This window comes from Cucumis melo, chromosome 6 (genome assembly GCF_025177605.1).
Source record: "Cucumis melo cultivar AY chromosome 6, USDA_Cmelo_AY_1.0, whole genome shotgun sequence".
In the NCBI taxonomy this organism is placed as follows: domain Eukaryota; kingdom Viridiplantae; phylum Streptophyta; class Magnoliopsida; order Cucurbitales; family Cucurbitaceae; genus Cucumis; species Cucumis melo.
The window spans coordinates 29,268,783-29,283,360 of record NC_066862.1 but is presented as its reverse complement, the minus strand read 5'-3'; the positions used below and the strand labels follow the sequence as shown (position 1 = coordinate 29,283,360).

Sequence of the window (14,578 nt, the reverse complement as noted above, 5' to 3'; positions counted from 1 at the left end):
GAAGGGTAGTTTGTGGAAAGAAGTGAAAAAGGAGGTGAGAGGGGTGGCGCACATAGGGACAAAGAAGAAATGGAAATGAGGATGAGGTATGACGACATCAACAATGTCCTAATCCAAAATCCTAATTGAAACACGTGACTAAATTCCCCCACACAAACAAGTTGCACATTTTTTTGCGAACTTTCTTAGAACAACCCCTCTTGGCTCCCTCTTCTTCCCCACTTTTAAAACGACATTTATTTTTTATTCATATTATTATTTTAACATTTTTACTTTTAATTTTTTTTTTTTTTTTTTATAAAGATTAGCCCTACGCATAGTCCAAGTTCATGAATCTCATTCACCTATTTATACCTTCAATATCCCCAATTCTTCAATTTCATTCACATTCTAATTTCTCTGTCTCTTCTTCTTCTTCTTCTTCTTCTTCTTCTTCATTTTTTATTAAATTTTGATTTTTTATTGAAATTAAAATGATGTACGGACAAATTAACGGTTGTGAATCCGATTTTGTTCTTCTTGAAACCATTCGCCGTCATTTATTGGGAGATTCAGAGGCTTTCCGATGTGGGAATTTCTCCCTTGCCGGAACTACCTCCCCTGTTTTCTGTCGGAGCTCAAGTTTCGGCAGCTTGTACCCTTGTTTAACTGAAAATTGGGGCGATTTGCCTCTCAAAGAGGATGATTCCGAAGACATGCTCCTCGCCGGCGTCCTCCGCGACGCCGTCAACGTCGGTTGGGTTCCGTCGCTTGAGACTTTCAATTTTGGATTCTCTGATGTCAAGCCGGAGCCGGAGATTCTCTCTCCGGTGAACATCTTGCCCGAAGTTAAAGTTCAGTCGCCGGAGGTGGCTACGGCGTTGCCGGCGGTGGTTCCGGCGAAGGGGAAGCATTACCGGGGTGTACGGCAGCGGCCGTGGGGTAAGTTTGCGGCGGAGATTCGAGACCCGGCGAAGAACGGAGCTCGGGTTTGGCTTGGGACGTTTGAGACGGCGGAGGATGCGGCGCTTGCTTATGACCGGGCTGCTTATCGGATGCGTGGCTCCAAAGCTCTTCTTAACTTTCCACTTCGAGTTAATTCGGGTGAACCCGATCCGGTTAGAGTGACGTCGAAGCGGTCGTCACCTCGATCGTCACCGGAACCTACTTCGTCTTTGTCGTCGGTAGAGAGTGGGTCACCTAAGCGACGGAAGAAGGCGGAAGGCACCGCGGTGTCAACGCCGGAGTTGAATCAATTAGTGGTGGGGACCATTGGATTGCAAGTGGAAGCTGATGTGGCAAAATGTACAAGTGGCGAGTAATGATTGGGAGGACTAGTGGAGATAGTGAAATTTCAGAAAAAGGCAAGAAGGAGCACTTGAGATTATAAAAACCAAAACTTTAAGACAAAATTTGTAATTATTTTTTGAGGACATATTCTAGGGATAGGATTGGTAGAATTTTCTTTGGATGTTTCAAAATTTTGGGCATTTTATTTTAAAAATTATAAAATTTCCCAAAAAAAAAAAAAAAAAAAGAAAAAAAAGAAAAAAATTGGTACATAATGGGGTGGTTGCATTTTGCTAAAGCAAATTTGTTTATTGTTTAGAAAAGTATATCTTTTGAATGGAATTTTTATATTCTTTTCGTATTGCATTTCTTTTTTGTTCTTTTAAGTTAATAATCATCATAAAAGTAGTAAATATATCTTTTAAATAAAATGTAAATAATGTTGCAATTAAAAATTTAAATGAACCATAAAAAAAATCAAATCAAAACAAATTAACTTATTTGGTGATTAACTATCTTTTTAGTTGAGTTCAATGCACTAAATTATAAAATTAAAAGTAGATTTCTTTTATTATAATAAGATCATATTGGTTGAGTTTGTTTCTAAAAAGATTAGTAATTTTTATTTTGTTTTACTTATTTCAACTTATACATATGTTGGTTTGACATTGGTTTTTATCTAATGAAATATGTCATCCTAACATTTAGTCAAATAATTTAAAATATAGAAATTTTATGGTGGATAAAATATAACATTTATAAGTATATAATTAAAATAATTAATCCTAATTTTTGTATTTATTTGTTAGTTTTTAGAGTGAGGTTAAAACTTGACTTTTAATACTTTTGATTACTTACATATTTGACAAAAAACAAATGGTTGTTGAATTATTTCAAAGTTGCTAATATCTAAATTCAACATTAAATTAAAAAATATATATTATTATTAATTGACACATTTTTAGAATTAAATTTAAAGATTTGATATTTTTGGTTACTCTGATTTCAACTATTATTACATTTTCACTTTGGTTTTAATTTTAATTCACATATTTTACAATATTGTTTTTCTGACTTCAATTTTTTTTTGTTTTTATTTGAATTTTAGGTTTCAAAATATTTTAATTTTACTTCAGTTTTGCTATAATTTGAAAACAAATCTTACAAATATTGAAGTCTTTAATAAAATTATTGTCTTGGTTGTAAAAAGAAAAACTTCTGAGAATGTAATGTACCCAATGTATGTATTTGGATATGATTCCTTTGTACCAATTATATTTCAATATATGGGAGTTTATCAAACCATAGTGAAACAAATTATAATTTTCTCCAAATTATAGAGATTGAATTTTTCATTTAGTCTGATGTTATGGGTGGATTCTAGAATCAAGGGCAAAAATTGGTTAAAAGAGAGCAAAAAAAAAAAAAAAAAAAAAAAAAAGACTGAAGTAATAGGCTTAGGAACAAATTGGACTTGGTCGTCCTCAGTTGGTCGAGATTGAGCCTCTCACGTTAGCACGAGGGTCAAAGACCCAATAGAACCTAAGCCTCAAGGGATGACATCCCTAGTGCACCTAGCAAGGATGTTGGGTCTGTCAGTCTCGACCCAAAGAAGATCATATGTAATTTGTCCAATATAGAACCCTAAGAAAGTAAGGAATGTGAAAAGGCAGATAAATTAAAATATGTAACACCCCGAGTTTAGGAGGGGGACATAAATGATCCGATATCATATCTAAATAAGATGGATCCTAAAGACATAAAAATAAGGTTAAGATAAAGGCTAAAAAGAATTAAGAGTTAATACCTATACAAACAAGGTGCACTTTCATTTTCAGTGGCTCGATCAAATAAACTTCCCAATGTCAAGTGTGCTTAGCTTGAAACAATCTTATGTTGGGTGACCTTCTGGAAATTTTTCTAGAATGCCTGCGAGTTAGGACAAAACATACTGAAAGGACTCATATTGGTTTTGTGGGGATGACTTTAACTCCAATAAGCCTTTAAACAAGTAAGGATGATGCCGCCATGTTGCAAGGGATGCAGGGGAATATCAGGGATCTGAATTTCGATTCCTTGTCCAAATCCTAGGCCTAGGATGTTACAAAATAGTTTCAAGAAAAAGGGTTAATGAGACTTTGAGCCAAAATAGCTCGATCAACCTTATATTGATCAAGAATGAGGTTGAGGCCGACCTTCTCTGTTTAACTGTTGAAGCGCACCATGACCTATTTTGACCTTGGAAAGATGATAGTGTGAGTCAAAAGTGTCCAAACCAACTTCCTCGATCGAGGATGAGCCAAGATGAGGTCGAGAAAGACTTTCTCCATTCAGCAGACCCTGACCCATTCAACTTTAAAAATAGTCTATCTTATCTAGGATTAAGAAACTCGAATCCTAACCCTAGTTGAACAAAGATCATAAACCCTATATATTAAATCCTCTACAAATACACTGCTATGATTTCATATGAGGTAACTTAAACTTCAAACTTCTCATCTATCCTAAAATTTTTCTACCAACTTAGACATCATAACCCTTTTTCTTTGTTTTGCATGTCTTCTCTTTCTCAAATTACAAATTCAATTGTTAATGTTACGTGAGGGTCAAATGCATTTTCCCTTAACCAGCATTTGATATCTCAACACCTACAAAAAAGAAAAAAAATAATAAACACAGTTAAAAAAAAAAAAAAAAAAAACTTAAAAATGTATTTAAACATTTTATTGTGTAATTTAAAATTCAACGATCTGTATAACACAAAATTAAAAATTCAAATACGTACCAACAGACTTTTTAAAATGTATAAACTAAACCTAAACAAAATACAAAATACAAAGTTTTGAGATTAATTAAAGTTGTAATTTAGCTAAAAATGAAGGGATGGTGAATGTGAAAACATAAAAAATGAAACTTTGTCAACTAAAAGCACTTCAACAAATGAAACTTATCATAATTTGGTTGTTATTCCCATCTTTCTTTGACTTTCAAAACCTTGACCATTTACTTTTCTTCAATCTAAATTTAAAACAAAGAAAAAAAAAACATTTTCAACTTCAAATCCAATACTTCATACTTAATTTAGCATTTTTAGGTCTTACTATTATTAAATATTCTATTTTAATCTCTCAACTTAACATAAAATATCATTTTTTAATAATAATAAAAAAAAGTATTATTTTAGTTTTAATCATTCATATTCTTTTAATCATTTAAAAGGAATAAGAAGTCAAATTCGATTCAATGTCTAATATTTTAATTTAAGGTCAGTTTTGTTAATGATTTAGGTCCTTTGTTAACACTCTTTTTTGTTTTTTAAATGATTTGCATCTTAAAAATTAAAAATTAGATAACATATAATCTGAGTTTTCAAATTTTCATAATAAAGATGTTTTTAGAAGACAATTTTCTTTTAGTTTTCAAATTTTAGCTTAATTTTTCACTAATAAAAACTAAATAATATATGAAGAAATTTGGAGATGAGGAATAGTCTCTATAGGTTTAATTTTAAAAAAGACAAAAAAAAAAAAAAATATCAAAATTTTGATAATTTTGCTCACAAAGTATTACTATAGATTTTTACATTTTCTTAGGATAATTTTTAATATTTTTGTAAATGTTTTTGTTTTAGATTTGGCTTGAATTTTAAACAAAGATGATGTTGGAAAGTAATATTAAGCTTAAACATTATAATACAATTACCTACAAATATTTTATTTGAAATGATCTACGATACAACTTTTACTATTTCCAAACCGAACCTCTTTATGCCTCTTAGTTACTATATTTACTATTCATCCTATAGTCTATGCTCGAAATATAGATTATTATAACTTACTAACTATAGTAACTAACTCAAGAAAATAATATCCTCAAATATCTTTGTATCAAGTTTTTTTTTTCTAAAACGTTTTCTTAGAAAATATATACGTATGAATAAATTAATTTCTATGTGCCAAAATGAGTTTAGCAAGCAGTAATTGGCATTACAATTAATTAATTTATTATTATTATTATTATCTACTATTCTCTTTATTAGCCCTATTTATTCCTAGAAAAATGAACTAAAATAAAATTAAATTGTTTACTAAAATAATTGAATATTTATTATTTTCTTGCAAACAAAAACTAAATAAAAAAAAAAAAAAAAGAGATAATAATAATTAGAGTTAGGGTTAGGGGCATCTTTGACAAACAGCCCACATGTTCCTACTTATCCAAGTTTGGCCAATTATTCATTCATTTTCTTTACCAATTTTATTTATTTCTTAACTAATTTATTTGTCAATTAGATATACAAAATTGTCTTCAAAATCCTCCTTTTTGAGTCTAAATTAAGATTGGTGATTGTGTTAAATTATTGTATTTGTGAACCCCTCCAGATATAACTAACCATCTTTCAAAGATACACTTAGAACGATTAAATGGAATCAAATCAAATAATTATTTACGAATAAATTTTATTTCTAATATTTTAACTCATAATTTTTATAAAGTTGGAGTTCGTTTAACTTAGTGTTAATCGATACAGCTCATCATCTAAAATGTTAGAAATTCAAGCTACTTTTACTTTTATGATGTTTTACTATACTAAATGATAATTTAAATAATCGAATCTATATTTATTTTCTATAATTAAAAATTACTTATAGGCATTTATCATGACCATTATATGGTTTAGAATATATGTTTAAATAATGGTTTATAATGGGTTTATTTGAAATTATATTGTTATAGTATACATAAATAAAGAAAATTTGTAAAAAGAATAGAATATTTGACAAAATATTAGGCTAATAAATTTTATTTTTTAGTGATTTTTTTTATGGAGTATACATTGTTCGTCTTTTTTTTTTTTCTATTTTGAAAAAACTCCAATAATAAACAAAATTCTTACTATGCAATATTAAAATAAAAAAAAAGTGATAAAAAAAATGATAAAACTAACAAAGTATTTACATTTTCTGGCAAATTTGTATGTAATAGGTTTTTGCCATGAAGGTAAATATTTAGTATTTTTATTATTCTTTAAAAAAAATCTTAAAATAAATCACCTAAAATAAATAATGTTCTCAAAATATTAAATAAAATTTTAATATCGAAAAAATTAGAAAAAAAATCAGAAATTCTCATAAATAAATAAATAAAAATTAAAACTATTTACAAAATATAGCCAATGAATTAGTAAAAAACTATAAAAGCAAATATAAAAATTTTAAAATTAATAAAAAACTATGAAAGCGAGAATATAAAAGTTTTACTTGTAAACTATTATTCGAGTATAAATCTTTAAGAGTCTAAAATAAAAAATTGAATGTAAAATGATATTGTGGCCACGATCTATATAATTACTATCACACCGTGTAAAGTCTCAACTTTTATTAAAGAAAATTTAAATTTTTAAAATAAAAACTTGAATGTAAAATGATATCGTAGCTATCTATATAATTACTATGATATTGTTTTAAGACTCGATTTTCGTTAAGAAAATTAAACAATTTATATTGCATTTCTAAAAATAAATCAAGATATCTTGAAACTTTTATATATATAAAGATTAAATAGGTAAAAATAAGTCGAGATATTTTGTAATGTGTATATATATAATTTAAATATTATTTTACTAAATATTTTAGTTGGAAATGTAGTAAAAAGAAAATCTAATAAAATAAAAACAAAGATTTTTCCAATAAAATATCTATAGAAATATCTAATTGAAGAAAAAAGATATATAGAAGTGGAAATTGTGAATCCAATAAGTCAAACTAATGATGTGTATATTATAAAGTTTGGTCATTCTAAAACAAGACTTTAGGTTATAATCATAAGTTAGAATTTTCTATTTTAACTCATGTTTAATTAAAAATAAATACTTTTCTTTTTCTTTTCTTTTTTTTCTTTTTTTTTTTGCACGTGAAACTTCTTGGTCTAAAATAAAATTAATATTGAAATTTTGCAAATTTTGGCATATTTTTCTTCAATATATATATTTGTCTCAATTTTACAAAAACGTCAAATCAATATTTATAAAAAAAAATTAATATATAAAATAATAAATAAATAAATCATATGCTCTTTATTAAGGTTTAATGTTCATAATTAAAAAAACTTAAAACTTTTATTCTTTGGGTCACAACGTCATACCTTCAAAAGTTGAAAATAATAATTAATTTTTCTTTACACTTTCATAAATGTTTCAAAATTAAACTATTTTATGTTACTCTCTATTATATTAATCATACTAATAACATTAATTTGTATTATATTAATCATACTAATAACATTAATTTGTTGCTTATTTTTATAGTTTCTTAGTCTTTTAAGTTATTTTAGAAATATTTACCGTCGTATGGTTAACTCTTATTTATCATACAAAAATGGTAATACGTCAATCAAAATTTGCATATTATGTTTATCCATCCAAAACACTATTCTTTTAAATAGAAATTATGAATTTTCAGTATTACCAAAAAAAAGTTTTGTACTTCGAAAGAAATTCGAAAATTTTCTTATTCCCTCTATTTATTGTACGCCATGTGTTAGTGTATACATAAAATTAACATTAGATCGTAATAAGAACTCAATTTAACTGATACATATATGAATTTAAGGATAAAAGATTTCGAGTTTAAATCGAAAGGGTATGAAACAATTTTAATGAAAGTTAATTATTAGAAAAATATAATTAATGCTTCTAGAAGGGTTTGATTTTCCATTTTGTAGGTAACTTCCTTCCAAAGATTTGGATTCAAAAGTGAAAAGCATTTCTTGAGACCCCACATGCTTTGACTTTTCAACTTCCACTTTCACACTTTTTTTCTTCTTAAATTATGTTAGGGAATTTGAGTCTTTATTTATTTTAATCAATTTTATAACATTTTTAAAAGTGATTTTTGATTGGATTATGCAAGTCCAATCCCTATTATCTCATTATAATTTTTTATTGAATATAGAGAAGGGTAAAGAATTGGTTTTTATACTAACTTATAAGTGATTTGTTGATCCAAAAATAGAATTTGTTGTCGTTTGTAGTTCTAAAAATTGGACAAATATCAGTACAAACAATTATGAAAATGTACGAACAAACCTTCAACATAAAAAAAAAATAGATAGATTCTGCATCAATTACTGTTGAGCTCATACTTTAGCTATTGAACATTGAATAATAATTTGTCAACAAACGTTATAAAAATCGAACAATTTTTTGACTTTTATCTAACAAAAAGAAAAAAGAAAAACAATTTAGTATTTGCAATAGTCTATCAATCTAAGAATATGCAACATTAACACTTAGATGTCATGTCTGAATTTTATTAAAAACGTCAAAAAAAAAAAAAAAAAAGAACTTGTGTAGACAAAGCATAATATTCAGTATTAAAAGATGAAATTACGTCCTAAAATATGAAAACTTAATAAACCAAGTAAACAACCTGAGTATATTGAGTTTCTAATTTGACATTTCATCTTTTCTTTTTTTTCTTTTTTTTTTTTTTTTTTTTTGGTTTTTCAAAAATGATAATTAAGAAAAACAAACTATAAATATTTGATCAATTTTCCTATTCTTTTTCTTTTTTAGTACTTTTTAGTTTAAATAAATGTTTGTTTCTACCCAGTTTTAGTATTTATTTTAAATGCGTTGCAAATTTTATAAATATGACAAGCTTGAAATTATCAAACAAACCTCAGTCATCTTCCATATGAACCAAGAGATCTAAAATTTATATGCAAAATAATAATAATGATAAAACCCCAAATAAAATTCAGACTCAGAAATCGACCAAATTTGTAATTCTCATCTTTTATGATTTAATTTGTCATTTCCACAAATCAATCAAATATCACTTTTCATGATTGTCAACCTTCCATCTTGAACAACAAAAGCAACGAACAGCTTTTTTCTATATTGTCTCATTAGCAAATATTTAAACCACAAAAGAAAGTGTGACGTAAGGTACACTACTAAACACTTTGTTCAACTACAACAGAAACAGATTCGTGTCGGTTACAAGCTAACGGATCTCTCATACACGCATCTACACATGCCGACAACTAGGTAATAGGACTAGGTCATTGATGTAAAACTAAATCAGATTGAACCTTGGTCGCCTTCACATGCTTCCTTCCCCAGTCTTCTTTGAGATGGCAATGACATTGAAGTTCAGCGAGTCGGGGTTATCCGAGATCATGTCTTTTATGACTCGAGCTGCATCCTGTGGGTTTCATCAAGTACTTAATTAAGTGGAAGAGAAGAGGGGTAATATTTTGTTTTGTAGATTCATTTATGAAGTAATTTTGGACTAATGTATGATCTTTCAGAGCGATCATAAATTCATACCTGTAATAAACTGTTGGGTGATGATGGACCATGTGATATAGGTTCCGTCTTTCTCCCATCGAGCTCATAAAGTGTCCCTATTTAAACCATCAATTAGGATATTGTAAGATTAGATGAGCTCTGAGAAAATCTGATCACTGAATTCGAAGTAAACATGATAAAGAAGCAATTTGTTTCCCTATAAGAGAGTTTCAATAAGTGTGTACCATCCACACATGAGAAGCAGATAAAGTGAGTATCGACGTTTTCCGGAGCCTGCCAATAATAAGTGCAAGGAAAGATGAGCCAAAAATGGATATTGCATGAACACACTACTTAAAAAGATGGGGAAAATGAATGGAACTCGACAGAGTTAAATCAATAGAAAAGATGTACACGCACACACGTATGCATCCATAGGAGGGAAAATAAAAGGCATTTGTTCCAGTGAATTAATTTTATGTTCATGGGATCTCTTATTATCAGATATCTGCCAGACGAGACATCATTCACCTTAACCAATAAGGAGTACATATGCTGTATTTTTCAAATCTTAATTCTCTAAATTAGAAGCCATGAAGTTCGGAAGTCCATGCCTTGATCTGAAAATAACTATGCATCAAACCTTATGTCCACTATACAACCAATCCCTGTGTTATTAGATCTTGAACTTCGAAAATTTATGTCCATTTTCACTGATCATCCACATTTTAATTATCAAATTCTCCGATTTGACAAAGAGGTAAACAGGTAAAAATGAGGTATCGGAAATTCGGCTCCCTTGGCCAAAAAAAAAAAAAAAAGCATCCATGTTTCCAATTAAATTATAACTATTTGAAAAAGAAAAAGGAGCTTATTAAGGTAAGACATTCAGCTATATTTTTCTATTCTCAATATACTTAAAAGGGAACAAGAAAAACTCTTCTATTATCATTCTCCATCATAATGCAATTAACTTAAAAAGAGTCTTACTGCGGTATCTCCAGCAGTTGCTGCTACCGAATGTGCAACTTCCATTTCATTGTCTTTCTCAAGAAATGCTGCACGCTATCATAGTGAAAAACATACAACTATTAGAAGCAAACACCATCTCAACAAAGGAAAGGATAGAGAGATAATATTATTTTTCTTGTGTTTCTAGTTATGTTTGTCCTTTCTCTAATACTTTTGGGTGCTGGTGGAGTGGGGAGGGAGGAGGGAAGTGGGAGAGAAAGCATGTGTTTGTAAATAAAACCTCGATCGGATCCATGCTTTTGGTAGACTTGAAGAACCTATCCAAGAATGAACCCTCCGCTGTAAAAAAAAAAAAGAAAAAAAGGAACACGAGTTAAAAATGAGTGTGCCAGAACTTAAAGAAATATCAAAGCAGCAGCTAAGTAATCAGTCAGGATATACCAAAACAAGCAGGAAAGTAGATACACTGATGAAAAACATCACCAACATAATTACAGAACAATGGATGTGACCAGCCACAGGACTGAAGTTGGATAAGGACAAGAATACCAAATTAGACATATGAATGACCCAACAGATAACTCCAAGTTTCACTTTCAATTCGTGTTCTGCTTTTTTTCAGTGATACATAGCTTTCTTCGCTCCATAAATGACCCATTCTCTACTCTACTCTACAAGTGCAAGTAAAATAACAGATATAGGAAAAGCCTCTGGGTAACTGTGTTAATATTCACAACAACGAAGAAATATGTTTCATTTCACCTCTTTAAATTGGCTAGCATCATTCAGTACTTACAAAGCTTAATTTCCGAAGTAATGTTCCCAATAGCATGAAGCAGTCCAATAGTTCCACAGGCATTGCCAACTGTTTGTTTCATAAAGTATACTTCATTGCTGTAATCCTAGAGTCACAACAGAAAGGACAGAGACTTATTAGATAAGGCTTACAGATATATAAAACATTTTAGATATAGTATTAGAAAGTAAAAAAGACAACATCGTGCACCAAAAGTAGACTGTTCATACTTGATTATGTAACCAGAGGGCATTTCGTTTTTGTGAATATTAATGATAACATTTTTATTTTCTCGCATCTCTCACCATTTCTAAAAACATTATTTAGTGATTTAAAACAATTTATGACAGAGAACCTTTGATACACTAGACAAACATCAGGTAACATCATAATTTAGGGAAAACGTATCTCCATGGTTCAGCCAAGTGGTATGGCATAATATAAAGAGGACTTGAATACTCTTGCTCACCTTCTTTGCTTCCTTTTCCTGTTGCCGTCTCTCTTCTTCACTCTGAAAATATTAAACATTTAGAAAATGGAGAACTTTTACTTGGTTACATGTCAATGGAATTCTTCAAATCCATAAAGATCATTAAAATGAACTTTATCCATAAGAAAACCTTTTCGGTTATGGGATAAAGAAACAAAACCGCCAGAACAGGCTTAGGCACCATGTCCAAGAGTTCATCATCCAAGCCATAAACATCACCGCACTCTGCTTCATCTTCTGGAAGACCAAGACCCCAAAGGAACTTCGCAATAACAAAAATGAAGTTTGTCAACCATAGATGAAATATGGAAATTCTTGCAACCAAGAAAAAAAAAAAAGGACGCCAGACAAACGAAGAAAGGAAACTTGAAAACGCAATCATCTTCAAAAATCATGCAGCAATGGGTTTTATAATAAATATATATATTGGTAAGAAAAGATTATTTGAAAGAAAGAAAAGAAAACGATCACTTCAAAAGTAGCCCTCATAACATGGGCACACCATTTCCAAATGAAGATAAACCAAGAAAAGAAATCCCAATTAGTAAAAAATAACACATTCATATCCCAAGGACCACACCGAATTGACAAACGAAAAAACAACTGACAAACAAACTCGCTCTGTATCTTCTTCCATATTTCGTTCTCACTTCAACAACATACTGCTCGCAAACATAAAGCAGCAATTCCCATTGTTCCATTTCCAGAAAGAGAACAATAATGCCAATAAAAACAAGAAAGAAAAAAAAAACCAGAAAGCTTCTACATAATTCCACAACCAAGAGACAAAACATTATTTAAAGGGAATGAAAAGAAAACGATCAATTCAAAAGTAGCCTTGATTCCAATAACACGGGCATTCCATCTTTATCAAGATAAACTACGAAAAAGCCCCCCATTAATCAAAATTCATAACCAAAGGACCAAAGGAAATTGACCCCAAAAGAAAAACCTACATCTTCTTCCATATTTCTTTCATTTCAACAACATGCAGCCTGCTTCACACAAAGCAGCAAATGCCAATGTTTCAATTCCAAAAAGAGAACAGCAATACCAGTAGAGACAAGAAGGAATGAAAAGACCAGAAAGCTTCTGCATAATTCCACAACCGAGAAACAGAAATAAACAAACAGACAAGAAAACGCAGAGACACTGAAATAAACTATAACCCATTAAAGAAAGCTTCCCAATCAACATAGAAAACAAGAGTTTTCATCAATTCCCACTCACCGGATTCTCTTTCCACTAACAAGAGCTCAAAGCAAGAAGCCAAAACAGAACAAAATAATTATACCTGGTTCATAACATCAGGGTTAGCTTCAAGTGGAAGCCATCGCTTAGCTGAAGAAGAGGTTTCGTGAATAGCAGCAGCCATTGTCGTCTTCTGAGCTTCTTCTAGTACACTTCGATAACAGAAATGGAATATGCCAACACAAACACTTACTTCAATGATAGGTTTTAGGGCTTTAAGATCGAAATCAATTCCTTGCTTCGAAACGACGCAACCGTTGTACCGATTCGACTCCATCTCTATATATATAGGTTTTGTATCGGGTTTTCCGCTTAACGGGCCTGAAATCGAGCCCACTAAAACATAGAAATAAAGCCCAAGCCCAAGCCCAAGAGCCTAGTGTGAAAAACACTTTAGAGCATAAATTCTTTAACGAGTATTATTTCAGTTAAATTTAAATAGATAATATGTCATGAAATTTTTAAAATTTCAAAAGTAATGAAAGATATAATCGGTAATAGTATATATATAAGATATAATTACCTTGAATGAAATATAAATAATTTAAAGAATATAATTTTTTTTGCTGATTTTAAATTGTAAATATTGGACTTTCAGTTTAGCAGTAGTAAAATAAATAAAGTGAAGTAAGATATAGTTATTCCTAAATTTAAATATTAGGGAGTAAAATGACACAAGACATTAAGAACATGTTTTGAAAGATAAGAGTAATGTAAGGAAAAAAAAAGGGTTAAGGCATGTAGTTTTGTTAAAAGGCATGTATTAGAGTCCACTTTAATAGTCATTTATTAATGGGAAAAAAAAAAAAAACAAAAGAACTAGGATCCATAGAAAAATATATAGAAATGTACCCAAAATAAAAATGGTTCTAAGGACAAAAAGGTAAACGGAATTAAACTTTCATTTCATATTTATTTCATATTAATTAATTGACTAAAGTAAAGTTTGAGTGAAAAATAAAATAAAATTAAGCTCATAGACTAAATTGAAATCTTAAGGTAAAATTGTAAAATCTAAAGACTAAATTAAAACAAAACTTACTTAAAATTAGCTTATTAAAATTTTTTTTTATTTTTTTAGAGAGACCTAAACAATAAAAAGTAAAATAAGGGAATATAAAAAAGATTAAAATAATTAATCATAAGAAATTAAAGAGAGAGAGAGAGAGAGAGAGAGAGAGAGAGAGAGAGAGAGAGAGAGAAAAGAAGTATGCAAAAAATCTACCCTGTATTTTTAATTTGTTTTCAAACTATCATTTTCCAATTTCTTTTTAAAATTACCCTATTTATCCAAATAACCCCACAACAAGAAGTACAAAATAAAAGGAATGTGAATCGATGATAGATATTAAGATTCTATGCTCGTAACCCATTTTTATATAGCATAAATATTTGATAATATAAACCATTTTATTTGGGGTGATATTAAAATTATTTCAATAATGTAGAAAGATTTTAGGCTTTAAATGACAATAAATTAGTAATATGAAAAAGCAATAACATG

At 29.4% G+C, this 14,578-nt stretch overlaps 2 protein-coding genes across 2 annotated transcripts; one reads left to right on the top strand and one right to left on the bottom strand.

The window, feature by feature from the left end:
* Positions 1-345: 345 nt before the first annotated feature.
* LOC103490862 (ethylene-responsive transcription factor 2) lies at positions 346-1,635 on the top strand. The gene has a single exon (XM_008450582.3). It carries the CDS (start codon positions 474-476, stop codon positions 1,299-1,301), a length of 828 nt encoding a protein of 275 aa, XP_008448804.2. The 5' UTR covers positions 346-473; the 3' UTR covers positions 1,302-1,635.
* A 7,501-nt stretch (positions 1,636-9,136) lies between these two features.
* LOC103490861 (ubiquitin carboxyl-terminal hydrolase 3) lies at positions 9,137-13,329 on the bottom strand. The gene is made up of 9 exons (XM_008450581.2): positions 13,118-13,329; positions 11,954-12,085; positions 11,803-11,844; positions 11,334-11,439; positions 10,818-10,876; positions 10,556-10,630; positions 9,811-9,859; positions 9,605-9,681; positions 9,137-9,479 (listed from the first exon to the last, which is right to left on the bottom strand). Exons 1-9 carry the CDS (start codon positions 13,196-13,198, stop codon positions 9,378-9,380), a joined length of 723 nt encoding a protein of 240 aa, XP_008448803.1. The 5' UTR covers positions 13,199-13,329; the 3' UTR covers positions 9,137-9,377.
* Between the last annotated feature and the right edge of the window lie 1,249 nt (positions 13,330-14,578).

Coding starts and splice junctions, on each gene's coding strand:
- LOC103490861 (XM_008450581.2), bottom strand. CDS start 13,198: ATGGCTGCTGCTATTCACGAAACCTCTTCTTCAGCTAAGCGATGGCTT. Junction 11,845..11,953: donor TTTATCCCATAACCGAAAAG/GTTTTCTTATGG, acceptor TAATATTTTCAG/AGTGAAGAAGAGAGACGGCA. Junction 9,860..10,555: donor CAACTGCTGGAGATACCGCA/GTAAGACTCTTT, acceptor TATTATTGGCAG/GCTCCGGAAAACGTCGATAC.
- LOC103490862 (XM_008450582.3), top strand. CDS start 474: ATGATGTACGGACAAATTAACGGTTGTGAATCCGATTTTGTTCTTCTT.